This window comes from Oncorhynchus tshawytscha, linkage group LG32 (assembly GCF_018296145.1).
Source record: "Oncorhynchus tshawytscha isolate Ot180627B linkage group LG32, Otsh_v2.0, whole genome shotgun sequence".
In the NCBI taxonomy this organism is placed as follows: domain Eukaryota; kingdom Metazoa; phylum Chordata; class Actinopteri; order Salmoniformes; family Salmonidae; genus Oncorhynchus; species Oncorhynchus tshawytscha.
In genome coordinates this window covers 2,283,626-2,296,722 of record NC_056460.1, presented here as the reverse complement: position 1 = coordinate 2,296,722, position 13,097 = coordinate 2,283,626, and the positions used below count along the sequence as shown (strand labels likewise).

The following is a 13,097-nucleotide window of genomic DNA, read 5'->3' as shown; positions in this document are numbered from 1 at the left end:
ACAAACATAAGAGGATAAAAAATAAGATTAACAACTGAAAGACTAATGAGCATCCTAAGAAAAATCCATTGATTAAAATATTAACAATTGGATGAAATATTCAACCATAATGAGATGGACAAGCCAGCACAAGTGTAACACATACTGACTAACAAGGTGACACCAATCGGTTCTCCCTACATGCTAACGTGCTAAAGTCCAACCTCAAAACATAAATGTAAAAACCAAACCCTGTAACACCTTCCCCTTTAAGGTGTTTGCTCACCACCAACAGAAAACGACTTCCATTTAACATTATAATCAACTACAATGCTTCACCTACAATACAACAATTAAAAACAAGAAAGAAAAACAACTGTTTTTCCCCACTAGCTTCTAGAACTCTCGTCTTCCTTAAACTGACTAGCTTCTAGAACTCTCGTCTTCCTAAAACTCACTAGCTTCTAGAACTCTCGTCCCGTTGGAACGAGCCCAAACACAACTTATATCCAATACAGAAAAACGTGAAGTCAAAATAAATTGTAATCCATGGTAACACACTGGCTAAAGGCAAAACACAAAATGTTTTGACTGCCCATCCTTGAGACGATCAGCAACCAAGTTGTCCTTACCACGGACACTTTCCACCTCACTGCAGAGCTTCTCTCTCTTTTCAGGGTTCACTAGATTAGGCATGTTGTTGGATCGGGGCCCAGTCCCCAATGTCATGCTCTAGTACATTTGAGAATTAACCCTGATATTATAAAAGCAGGGTAACAATGTCAATATTATTGTACCTCAAAATTGTCAGTTGGTTGCATAAATAATTATGATTACTAAATGTTACGTGAATTGTAAATACGAAGTATCAAAACCAAATGTACACCCCTTTGTTAATATGTATTGGCAATAATTCACATAATGGTGAGGCATGGAATAATAAAACATGTATCTTTTGTCAGGCTGGATGTTTGAAATATGAGGTGATTTGAGTCATGCTTCTTCAGTAGTGGAATAAAGACAATTAGAACTTGGAATATAAAGAAATACAGGAGTGATGTCAGATTGTTAAAACTTCTTATACCCCTTTTTTCTCTCCACTTCCTCTCTGAATGACATGTCCAAAGTAAACAGCCTGTATCTCAGGCCCTGAAGACAGAATATGCATATAATTGGTAGCATTGGAAAGGAAACACTGAAGTTTGTAGAAATGTTAAAATAATGAAGAAAAACCAACCATCCCTGGCTGCAGTTCCTATGGCTTCAACAGGGTGTCCGCAGTCTATGTTCAAGGTTTCAGGCTTGTAACTTCAAAAATGAATAAGAAATATCAGTTTTAGTAGAGGGACAGTCTTGGAAATTGGTGTTTACACACGCCATAAAGACATTTCGCACCTGCTCAAATTGGTTAGCTCTTGAACATACTTCTTTCCAAAATAATTATTATAGTTTGATTACATTTTAGGGTATTTGAGGAGTAAATAGAAACTTATTTTGACTTTTTGAAACAAAGTTTAGGGGTAGATTTTCGGATTCCTTTATCTGCATGTTGAACGAGTGGTTTACTCAAATCGATGGCGCCAACGAAACAGAATTTTTGGGATATAAAGAAGGATTTTTATCTAACAAAAGAACACTACATGTTATAGCTGGGACCCTTTGGATGCCAAATCAGAGGAAGATTTTCAAAAAGTAAGTGAATATTTAATCGTTAATTGTGTATGAAGCCTGTGCCGGTGGACATTTTTATGTGGGGCGCCATCCTCAAACAATCACATGGCATGTTTTCGCTGTAAAAGCTTTAGACACTTGTATGTTCATAAATGATTCAAATCCATAATATTTCTGATTATTTATTCCAACAGGAAGTTGTCCCGCTAGCGGATCCGTGACGACCGGGACTCCTGTCCCTAAAACTGATTATAGAATTATTATACTGCATGCATGTGTATAGGCTGCAAGTACGTTGAAATTAAATGGTCTTCTTTTCAACTTTCAACTAAAACTTATATTGTACTTCGGGCATAGTCTTATTTTCAACGACATTTTGCTAAGTGGGATAGCCCCAATATCACAGCTTTAACGTGTCCAAATCAATCGTCCAAATGCAGAAACAGTTTGTGATAAATTGAAATAAAATGTGCTATATACACAAACATCTGCCACAATAATCATATTACTTTTTTTTAAAACAATCTCCTTATAAACTGCACAAGCACCAAAAACACTGTTGTTTTGACAAGCAGCAATAAATCACTGATATCGATTAGGGGGGAAATCAGGTTGTACGTGATGTTGAAACTAACAACTAAACAAAACCCCTGGAAACGGGAGATATCTTTTACCTCACTGGTTAGAGGACAACCTGCAGAAGACAGTCAGCTACATTTTGGAGTGATGCATTTAAATGTAGGGGTCACTAAACAAAGGAACACAACACTTATTTGTCATAACTCATCAATATCATGTTAAAATCATTTGTGTGACAGGAGGAAGATGAGGCTGCACGTCCTGTTAAAACTAACAGCTCAAAAACCACACGGAATCTGGGAATAATGTGTACATCACTGGTTAGAGGACAATTTGTTGAATACAGCTAGCTACATTTTGAAGTGTTGCATTTTCATTCAAGTGGGTCGCCAACGTGGTAAGTGTAACACAGCTATTTTTTAGGTTAGTCACTTTTTGTTAAATCACATAAATACTACTATTCCATTTCAAAGACAAAGATTTTCCCACTGAGGCTAATATCCATATCATGTTGAAATCAATAGAATATGTGGCAAACGTTTAGGGTTCTACATTGTGACAACATTAAAATACTCCTTCTACAATGTTAAACAATTCTATATTGTGACATTATTTCATTGATATCAATGAAACAACTCCATGTATTTTCTGATGTTTGATCAGAGATCTTTTATCAGAGTATCTCTTCCCACATTGATCACAGCTATGAGGATTCTCTCCTGTGTGTGTTCTCTGGTGTATAGTCAGATTGCTAGATGTAGTATAACTCTTCCCACATTCATCACAGCTATAAGATTTATTTCCTGTGTGTGTTCTCTGGTGTTTAGCGAGAGGGCCAGATGAAACAAAACTCTTCCCACATTGATCACAGCTATACGGTTTCTCTCCTGTGTGTCTTCTCTGGTGAACAGTCAGATGGCTAGATGTAGTAAAACTCTTCCCACATTGATCACAGCTATAAGGCTTCTCTCCCGTGTGTGTTCTCTGGTGTATCATCAAATTTTGAGATGTACCAAAACTCTTCCTACATTGATCACAGCTATAAGATTTCTCTCCTGTGTGTGTTCTTTGGTGTGATATCAGGTTGCTAGATGTAACAAAACAATTCCCACATTGAGCACAGCTATAAGGTTTCTCTCCAGTGTGTATTTTCTGGTGTGATTTCAGGCAGCTTGACTGAGTAAAACACTTCCCACATTGATCACAGGTATGAGGTTTCTCTCCTGTGTGTGTTCTCTGGTGCAGCTTCAAAGTCTGTGATGTTGAAAAGCTTTTCCCACAATCTGAACAGTGGTGAGGCTTCTCCCCTGTGTGTACTCGCTGATGTATTTTAAGTTCTGATGAATCTTTGCAACGTTTCCCACAGTCAGAGCAGCAGTGAGATTTCTCTCCAGTGTGAATTCTCAGGTGTACATTTAGTGAATTTGATCTTGAGAAAAGTTTCCCGCAGTCAGAGCAGCAGTAAGGTTTCTCTCCAGTGTGTACTCGCTGGTGTATTTTAAGTTCTGATGAAGATTTGCAATCCTTCCCACAGTCAGAGCAGCAGTGAGGTTTCTTTCCTGTGGGTCTCTGCTGGTGTTTCTTGAGGTGTTCTGATGTGGAGACACTCTGCATTGCCTCGTCAGCGTCATAATGTTGTTGAGACTCTCCAGAGGATCCATGATAGTCCTGTCTCTCTCCTGTGTGAACAACAAAGTCAGATGGTTAATGGTCCACAACAGCAGAAATCCACAGTTTGTTTTAGGTTAGGTGTATTCTGAACATTACAGCACACTATCGGTCTGTAGGACACACAACTTCACCTAACAACAACACAGATCTAATGTAGTACCCATAGCTTCACCTAACAACAACACAGACCTACTGTAGGACCCATAATTTCACCTAACAATAACATAGACCTAGGACAAATATAATTTTATATTTCAGGTAAAACATGGAAACTAAAATGTATTTCATGACATTTCATAACCTGATCACCAGATAATTTTGTGAATAATCCCACTAGGCTACTCTGTAATGTGTTGTCATTCTAAATGTCCTGAATAAAGGAAAATAGCTCTGTGTGTTGTACAATAGCCTATCCATCAAGGAACAGTTCTCTACACATTATGAGCTAAGTATCTCTGTTTCCAAACAGACTAACGAGACGATACTGTAAATCAAGCAGACAATAACACATCATAAACATACATTTGTTAGGGATGTTGGATCAAACATGGAGCACGGCATAACTGTCTTTACCAGAATAATGAATGAAGAAGCACTTTGGTTGCTGTTGCATGTTGTGATGTTTGTCATGTGACTGTCATTCAGAAAATGATTTCCTGGATCAGCTGATGATAATTGAACATGTAACTTAACAGCTACAGAATTAAGAATTATGTGTAATTATTGAAGAACTGTGTTAATGCCAGTATTGATTTGGGTGTTGTCAATAAGGTTAAGGTGACTCTCGCTTAGAACCATTGGATGTTGCAAACTCTGAAATTATTTAGAATTTCTGTGCCCATGAAAACAGTTTTCCCAGCGTAATATAAGGAAACTAAATGTTACGTAGGTAGAGTGCATTTCAGAGATCTGAATACAAAAAACTATACTAACAACACAATAACCTAAACCACAAGGTCAAATCTACACTGGAGGAGCTTACCAAGATGACATTGAATGTTCCTGAGTGGCCTAGTTACAGTTTGGACTTAAATCATCTTGAAAGTCTATGGAAATAATTAAAAATGGCTTTCTGGCAATGATCAACAACCAACTTGACAGAACAGGAAGGATTTTAAAAAGAATAATGAATATTCATATGAAGATCTGTCGCCTATTGGATGACATCACGACTTCCCATCAAGCCAACTCCTTGAAGGCCTTACAATGACATCACTCACTCCTTCAAGTTTACAGTTGTCTAAAAAAAACTACTTTGCTAAAAACATTTATTTGTTTCCCTTTAGTGTGTTTATACTTTACTGTATTTATATATCACATTACAACAAGAAAAGTTTTTTTTAAGCACTGGAGGACGTCATGAACAATTCCGACAGTACAAAAACATAATCAAGTGTAGAATGCCCTTTTAAAACTCACACTGCAGAGTTGTGCCCCTGTTTTATAAGATAGTACTCACTGTATTTACTGGTGATAATCAGATCAATGTCCCTGTTTTATTAGATAGTACTCACTGTATTTACTGGTCTTAATCAGATCTCCAGTCGTCTCTTCTTCGTCGTCCTCTAATGTGACAGTAATCTCCCCCTCTTCATCCTTCACTCCAAAAACGTCTTCATCTTCTTTCACAGTAACATCCTCCTCCACTCTGAAGGAGTCTTTCTCTGTAACGTCTTTCTCTTCTTCTTTCACGGTAACAGCCTCACCCTCTACTTCTTTTTGTATTGTAACATCCTCCTCTTCCTCCTCCTCTTTCACTTCTTTCTCCGTCCAGTAGATCGCCTCTTCTTTATCAGGAGGAGAGTAGCTTAGTAGGCTCATGGTCGAGGATAATAGCTTGTTAGCATTAGCGACGAGACTAGTGCTAACTTAACCAGCCAGCTAGTTGACTTAGAACGTAAATATTATATTAAATGGGGTAGCTAGTTGTTTCCACATAAGTATGTTAAATCATAGTGGCAATTAAACCAGTAAATTGTCTAAAGAACTTGAATGTTCCGAGTTTGTTGTCTAGCGAGCTACGGAGGTGGCTGCAGTTGTTGAAAAAGCGTTCCGTCCACTAGATTATACGTCACACTAGAAATATCGCCTGAAAGACACATATCGCCTCTGCTTTCTGGAGGGAGGAAACGCAGTTGAGGAGGGAACACTTTTTTATTTCTTCTAGATTGAATTATAATATTATAAAGCAGTTTAGAGAAACGTTGTTTCCCTCTCCATTAAATAAGAATATTATATCAACACGTGCATAAAGCAACAAGTGTTGTTTGATTAGTTCAGATTTTTTATGAGAATTTAAAACAAACTCTACTACTCCACATCTGTATTTCTGATTCAGTCAAATAACCAGATATCAAAATAAGCACCTAGTTATTGATACCCTTGATAAAGATGAGCAAAAATATCTGTATAAAATAAATAAATAAACTTTACCCACTACCAGGATATTTTAGCCCAAAACCTGGTAACCTCTCTGCTAGGAGGCTGAATCTAGGCCATAAGTGGATCTTCCAGCAAGACACAGCAACATCCACAAATAAATGGTTAATTGGGCACAAAATCAACATTTTCAATGGCCATCTCAGTCTTCGGACTTCAACTCCATTGAAAACCTATGGTTTGAATTGAACAGGGCAGTCCATAAGCGCAGACAAAATAAATCAAGGACCTGGAGAGATTCTGTATGGAGGAATGGTCTAAGATCCCACCCAATGTGTTCTCTAATCTCATAAAACATTTCAGTGACGTTATCCTCCTGAGGGGAGGGTGCTGGAGTATTGAAAATATGGGTGCCAATAATTCAGACCCCTCCCTTTTGAGAATTACATGTTAATCTATATATTTTCTCTGAGCAATTATATTAGTATAAAATAACATAATTTCCCTTTATTTTTTTTACATACAATATAGCTCAATATTTGAATTCTTTATTTTATAGAGTTGTGTAACAATACATCATGTAGATGTATATAATGAACAGACTAGGTCTATACTGCTCCTACGTGGTGTAACAATACATCATGTAGATGTATATAATGAACAGACTAGGTTCTATCCTACTCTGTATTTCCATCCTGACTTTTACATAAATCCTTTGTATTGGTGGACTTGACGGACCAGATGGGACTCATTCCCTCCCAAACCAAAAGGTGAAACCAATGTTTTCTCTGGTAGTCACAACCTTTCTGGCACCCCTATAAATAATAATTCAAGTCAGAACAATTACAATACTGTATTCTATTTGTTCTACTGTATCGTAGTCTATGTATTACTCATCTCGTATCTATATACTGTATTTATCCTATTCTACTGTATCTAGCTATGCCACTCTGACATCGCCACGTCCATATATTTATTTGTTGGAATGTATTTTCCCCACTCATTCACCCCGCCATCTTTATATTGCTTATTTATATTCAGTGGCCTGACTGCTTCCAGACGATGTCAAAGGCCCATCCTGGTAGATCTGAACCTAATGCAGTTTGAAGTGATCGGATGACATAAGTCACATTTAGGTGCCAGGTGTAACTGAGGCCATAGATGCTCCATATCCATTACTTTGAGTGTTTTATATAATATGACTAAATGTCATGTGTTGCAGGAGCCACAGAACATGACATAAGCAGAGCTGTGCGAGACCACCTCAATCCCCTGGTAGAGCCGGGTAGTGGTGTTTGGTGTTTACCACTCCTTCAGCAGGCTGGAAAATTGATACTGTTTTTCATACTAAGATGGACCAAGAGTCTGTTGATTGGTCAGTCATTGGGTTCATATGTTGAAATCAAATCAAGCTTTATTTATGCAACACAATGGCTTCACAGGAAAAAAACTAAATGAAAATAAACAAAACTATTTAGTACACAAACAGAAGACTGAAAGACTAAATGAACATTCTAAGGAAATACCATTGATTAAAATATTAATTGGATGCAATATCCAACCCAAAATATAAGCTTGTTTTTTAGGAGTGGCTCTGAAAGACACTATAGGGGTGTCCACTGAAAGTTGACAAGTAACAACAACTGGGACATAAGACACCCACCACTAAATCTGCCCAAGAAGCAGAAAACAAAAGAAAAACCCACACCAAACTTGAAGACAGAAAGCAAAGCAAACCAAAACAGTGGTTAAAATAATTTATTACAATCAATACCATTCATACTATTACAAAATCATAATTCTCATTCATTCTTAATTAATTCTATTTACAAAAACATCAAACAAAAACAAACCTCAGGGGAGCATCGTCCCTCCCCGTCATACCTAACCAATACCTAACCCTTTCCCTATCTCCCCTTCCCTAATCTATCCCCTTACCAAACTCACTCTAACACTCCCAGCCCTAAACCCCCTTTCCACCTCTCCCGTGCCGCATGCTTCCCCCACTTCCTCTCCTCCCTCTTCATCCTCCCCCTCAAATCACCTTCCACCCTTCTCACTATCCCTTCCACCCCCAATCTCTCCCTGTCTTGACTAAATTCTTCCTGGCTTCCCACAGTCCCTTTTAAAGAGACTCATGAGAAGCCAGAGCAGAAACCTGTCCCTATCCGTTCCCTTTGCTCTCCTCCCTACGCCTCTCTCTAGCCTAGCCCATGTCAAAACAAAATCACTCCTAACCACACCTAGCATCACCCGTGCCCTAGCCCATACTAGTCCGGCAAAGGCACAGTCCCAGAAGGCATGGCGCACAGTCTCCTCCCTGCCACAAGCAGATCTTGGACAGGTGGGGGATCGCACCAAACTATACCGGTACAAGATGGAAAGTACCGGCAAACGCTTATGAAGGCTCAACCAATTCAGGTCCTTGAGCCCGTTGTCCAGGCCCCGCGCCTGCACTCCCTCCCAGACCACTGACGAGATGCCCGCTACGGGCGCAGGACTCCCTGCCTGCCTGACCTCCTCGTACAGGTGCCTGTGGTCTAAACCTACTCGGGCAACTTCAACCTCGGGGTGCGCACGCAGCCACTTGGCCGCATGACCAAAGTGCCACGGCAGCTGTTCCGCCCGAGGACCCGTGTTAGACCACACCATTACGCTTCTCGCCTGATACGAGAAGAACACCCGCAGGAGGTAACCGGACGGGTGTATCACTGGCTGAGCAAGCTCCGCTAACAAGAAAGAAACAAAAATTGAGTCCAGCTTGAGGGGGAAATGTGGTACCCCCCTACCTCCCTCCCCGATGGGACAGATCATGCGTGCCCTGGCGACCCACTCGCACCTGCCACTCCACATAAACTGAAACACAAGCCTCACTAGAGGCCTCCTCAGACAAGCCGGCAATGGGTAGATATATGCCAAATACAAAAGAGACGGCAACACATCCACCTTTAGGACCAGGACTTTGCCCATAAAAGACAAATACCTAGCCTTCCACATTGCTAGCTTCCTCTGTACCACTGCGATACGCATGTTCCAGTTTAGCGTCGCTGAGCCGGAGGTCTCAAAATGAACCCCGAGAATCCTCAGGGCCCCTTCACAGAGAGATAACCCCCCAGGCACATCCGTTCTACCGCGCCATCTTCCGAAAAACTTGACGGAAGACTTTGCATGGTTCAGAACTGCTCCCGACGCTCGGGTGAAATCCCCAAAGATGGCAAGGGACCTTGTCAGGCACGAGTCCTTGCACAACAGCAAGGAAGTGTCGTCGGCGTACTGCGTCATCTTAACACGCAGCCCACCGCTTCCAGGGATCAACAAGCCTTCCACCCCTGTGTCTGCCCTAATGGCAGCCCCCAGAGGCTCCATGTACAGAACGAAGAGGAGAGCCGAGAGTGGGCATCCCTGCCTGACCCCAGACGAGAGGTCAAAAATGTCACCTAAGTGACTATTTACACTAACTCGACACCCCGCTCCGACCTATAAAGTACGGATTCATCCTATAAACTTCTCCCCAACACCCTGAATAGAAAAGATCTATTCACGCGATCAAAAGCTTTCGCCTGATCTAGCGCTGCTACCATTAAAGGCAGCCTTCTATCTTCAACCCAAGCGATGGAATCCCTGATCAACTGTAGGTTTCATCTTATAGAGCGCCCTCTACCCTGCACATCTGATCCTCGTGGACGACGTAGGGAAGGGCTGTGCGCAACCGGTCTGCTAAAACCTTTGCAAGAATCTTGTAATCTACGCACAGCATGGTCAATGGCCGCCAGTTGCCAAGGTCAGTTGCTTCCCCCTTCTTATAAAGAAGTGACAGCACACCAACAGCCATTGATCCCCCCGGGACCCCGTCTCAAGGATGGCCTTCAAGACTTCGAGAACCACTGGTCCAAGTATACCCCAAAACTTGAGGTAAAACTCAGCCGGCAGCCCATCCATCCCAGGCACCTTCCCTTTTCCCATCCTCCTAAGAGCGCTCTCAACCTCTTCTAGTGAGATCTGGGCCTCCATCACGTCTCTAATGTCCTCTGGCAACCGCCGGGACAAGTGTTCTAAAAACACGTTTCCCTGCTCTACATCTATTTCCCTTTCCTTAAATAAACCTTGGAAATGATCAGTTGTCACCCTGACCATTTCCTCTGGTTTACTTACTATACTACCATTTTCTTCCCTAACTCCATGCATTACCTTCCTACTCTGCCTGGCCCTAACCGACTTAAAGAACATAGCGGAACAAGTCTCATTATGTTCTAGAAAGCCACTATGCGCACGCTCCAGGAAAGCTCGAGCCTTCTGCTCCTGCAGCTCCCTGAGCTGCGCCTTTAGGGCTGCGAATCTCTCCCAGTCAATCGACCCGCCGAGGTTGCCTGCCTCGTACTCGAGTTCAATTAACCTTTGGATACGATCCACCTCCCTCCTTTCCTCCCTTTTTTCCTTCTACAATATCCTATTATAAAAGCCCTAATCCTCACCTTAACTAAATCCCACCACTCTAACACCCCCTCGCACATGGACCGGAGGCCGTCAAGCCTCCGAAAGAAACAAAAAATGCGTCAACGAAAGCCTGCTCCTCCAGTATATCCCGATCTAACTTCCAGTACCCCCTACCGAAGAGGCAGACTGGCGACCCCACCTGCAGGAACACCCCGTCGTGATCCGTGAAGAAAACAGGCAACAGCCGCCCAGACAACTGACCCAAAGACCTGGATACAAAAATGTAGTCGAGCCTCCGCGCAACCCCCCTGGAGTTGCGCCATGTAGGACCGACCATTGCCGGAGTAGTGTGCAGGCCACCATCAACCAGACCATGGCAAGCCATTAGCCCAGAGATGGCACCTGCACTGCTATCACCGCCTACCCCTAAATCTATATTAAAGTCTCCTCCTATCACCAAGTGCCTGTTTGTAACACACAGGGGCGCCAGACAGTCCACCATCTCCCTCCTGTCTGCCGCCACCTGTGGCCCATACACCCCAATTAACCTATATCTAGCTTCTCTAAACTTAACATCTATCCCCAAAACTCTACCCTGCATTATTACAAAAGTGTTCTCTATTTTAACCTCTCTATGCCCACACAAAATCCCTACTCCTGTTGAGTGCACCCCTCCTATGCCCCAAAAAGATTCCCCCTTATCCCACTCCCTCTTAAATCTACACACATCCCCACCATCCCTCAGGTGAACCTCCTGTAAAAAACAGAAATCAAACCCCACACCCTCTAAATAACAAAAAACCGCCCTCCTTTTAACATTATTCCTTAACCCCCTAACATTTAGACTAAAAAAAGAAACAGAACTATTCATTTAATTATTAACAACAAATAAAAACCCCAAAAACAAAAAAAAAAACAGGAGACTCACCCGATGCTCCCCTGGTCCATCTCCACCGGCGGGGACGTCCTCTCCTCTCCTGACGCCCCCCCGTCCTCCATCCCAACCCATGACCCAGGCAGTGTGTTGGGTCCTCCCCCCTCCCCACCCACCATCCCCCCCCTCCCTGTTTGCCTCGGGGCTGCATGTAGGGGACCCCATCTCCTCAAACAGGAGTTGGGATCCCTCTAGCAAACAGCCCACCGACCCCTCACTGGAGTCATCCACTAAAATGCAAGGGGCTGAGGCAAACCGGGAGGACAAATTACCCCCCCAGCCACTCTCTTAGCCCCCCCCCTCCCACCCCCTCCCTCTCACTTCCTGCCAAGCTCCCCCTCTTCATCCCTTTCTTCTTTGGTGAAGGAGGTAGCGGGGAGACACAACGTCCCATCCCCGCTAACTCCTCCACCAAATCCCTCATTTCGACCTCGAGGAAGCCTGGCAGGCTGTCCCCCCACTCCTTCCCCCATCTCCCCCCTCCCTCCCACCCCCTCCCCTCCCACCTCCACTCCTCCCACCTCCACTCCTCCCACCTCCACTGTCCCACCTTCTCCGTCACTGTCCCTGTTCCCTCTTCCACTCCTTCTCGCACCACTGTCCCCTTCACCGCTCCTTTAAGTTCTTCTGCCTTCTTTTCCTTCTCCTCTTCTTTTCCACTCTTTCCTTCTTCCCGCCTCTTTCTTCTCATTTCTTCCTTCTTTCCATCCTCTTCTCTTGCCTTCTTTTCCCCTGTGCCATCCGTACAATCCGCACGCGTCCTTTCTTTCCTCCCCCATCCCCCGCTCCCCCAGCTGCAGACGCGTATGACCTGTGACGATCCGGGCAATCACGCCACAGGTGTTCTCTGGAGCCACACCCGTGGCAAGCCTCGTGCTCTTCCGACCCACAAAAACGACATTTCTTGTTACTGCACAACGCCTGCAGAACGGGGGCTGACGTGCATAGTATAGGGTTCCCCTGTCAGCCCCCAGGGAGAACATTGCCGGAGGATGGAGGTAGCCATCCACACTCTTCGGGGACTCCCTGAGTAACGCCTGGAAGCCTCTCTTCCCATTCCAGAAACCCAGGGAGTCCCTGAGGTACATCGCTGAGGAGACATTGTCCATGTACCTCCCCAGAAAGGCCCTCACTTCTTCGTCCTTCACGTGCGGATTGTACATGGTTACGGTGACCACCCTGAAGTTGTTTCTTGCCAGGCTGGTCACCGTGTAATGACACAGGGGACCTTCTTCTTTCCCTTCCGTCACCATCTTCATAATCTCATTGTGTTTTTCTTCCAAATATAGGGTTACATCAAACCCCTTCTCCATTGGGTTCCCCTGAAGGCATAGAACATCTTTAACCTTCAATTTTAGGTGCCCCATTAGGATGTTCCTCCCGAAGGTTTCTCTCCCCCAAGGCTCCATCTCTTTTCCCCGCCAAGAAAAGCGCACCATGTTTGCCAGTC

At 43.3% G+C, this 13,097-nt stretch overlaps 2 protein-coding genes across 2 annotated transcripts in view; one reads left to right on the top strand and one right to left on the bottom strand.

The window, feature by feature from the left end:
* LOC121841592 (zinc finger protein 239-like) overlaps positions 1-13,097 on the top strand; it is a 46,584-nt gene that overhangs the window by 18,275 nt on the left and 15,212 nt on the right. The window lies entirely within an intron of this gene.
* LOC112245064 (zinc finger protein 664-like) lies at positions 1,590-5,965 on the bottom strand. Its single transcript, XM_024413007.2, has 2 exons — positions 5,415-5,965; positions 1,590-3,908 (listed from the first exon to the last, which is right to left on the bottom strand). The coding sequence occupies exons 1-2, from the start codon at positions 5,719-5,721 to the stop codon at positions 2,839-2,841; spliced, it is 1,377 nt and encodes a 458-aa protein (XP_024268775.1). The 5' UTR covers positions 5,722-5,965; the 3' UTR covers positions 1,590-2,838.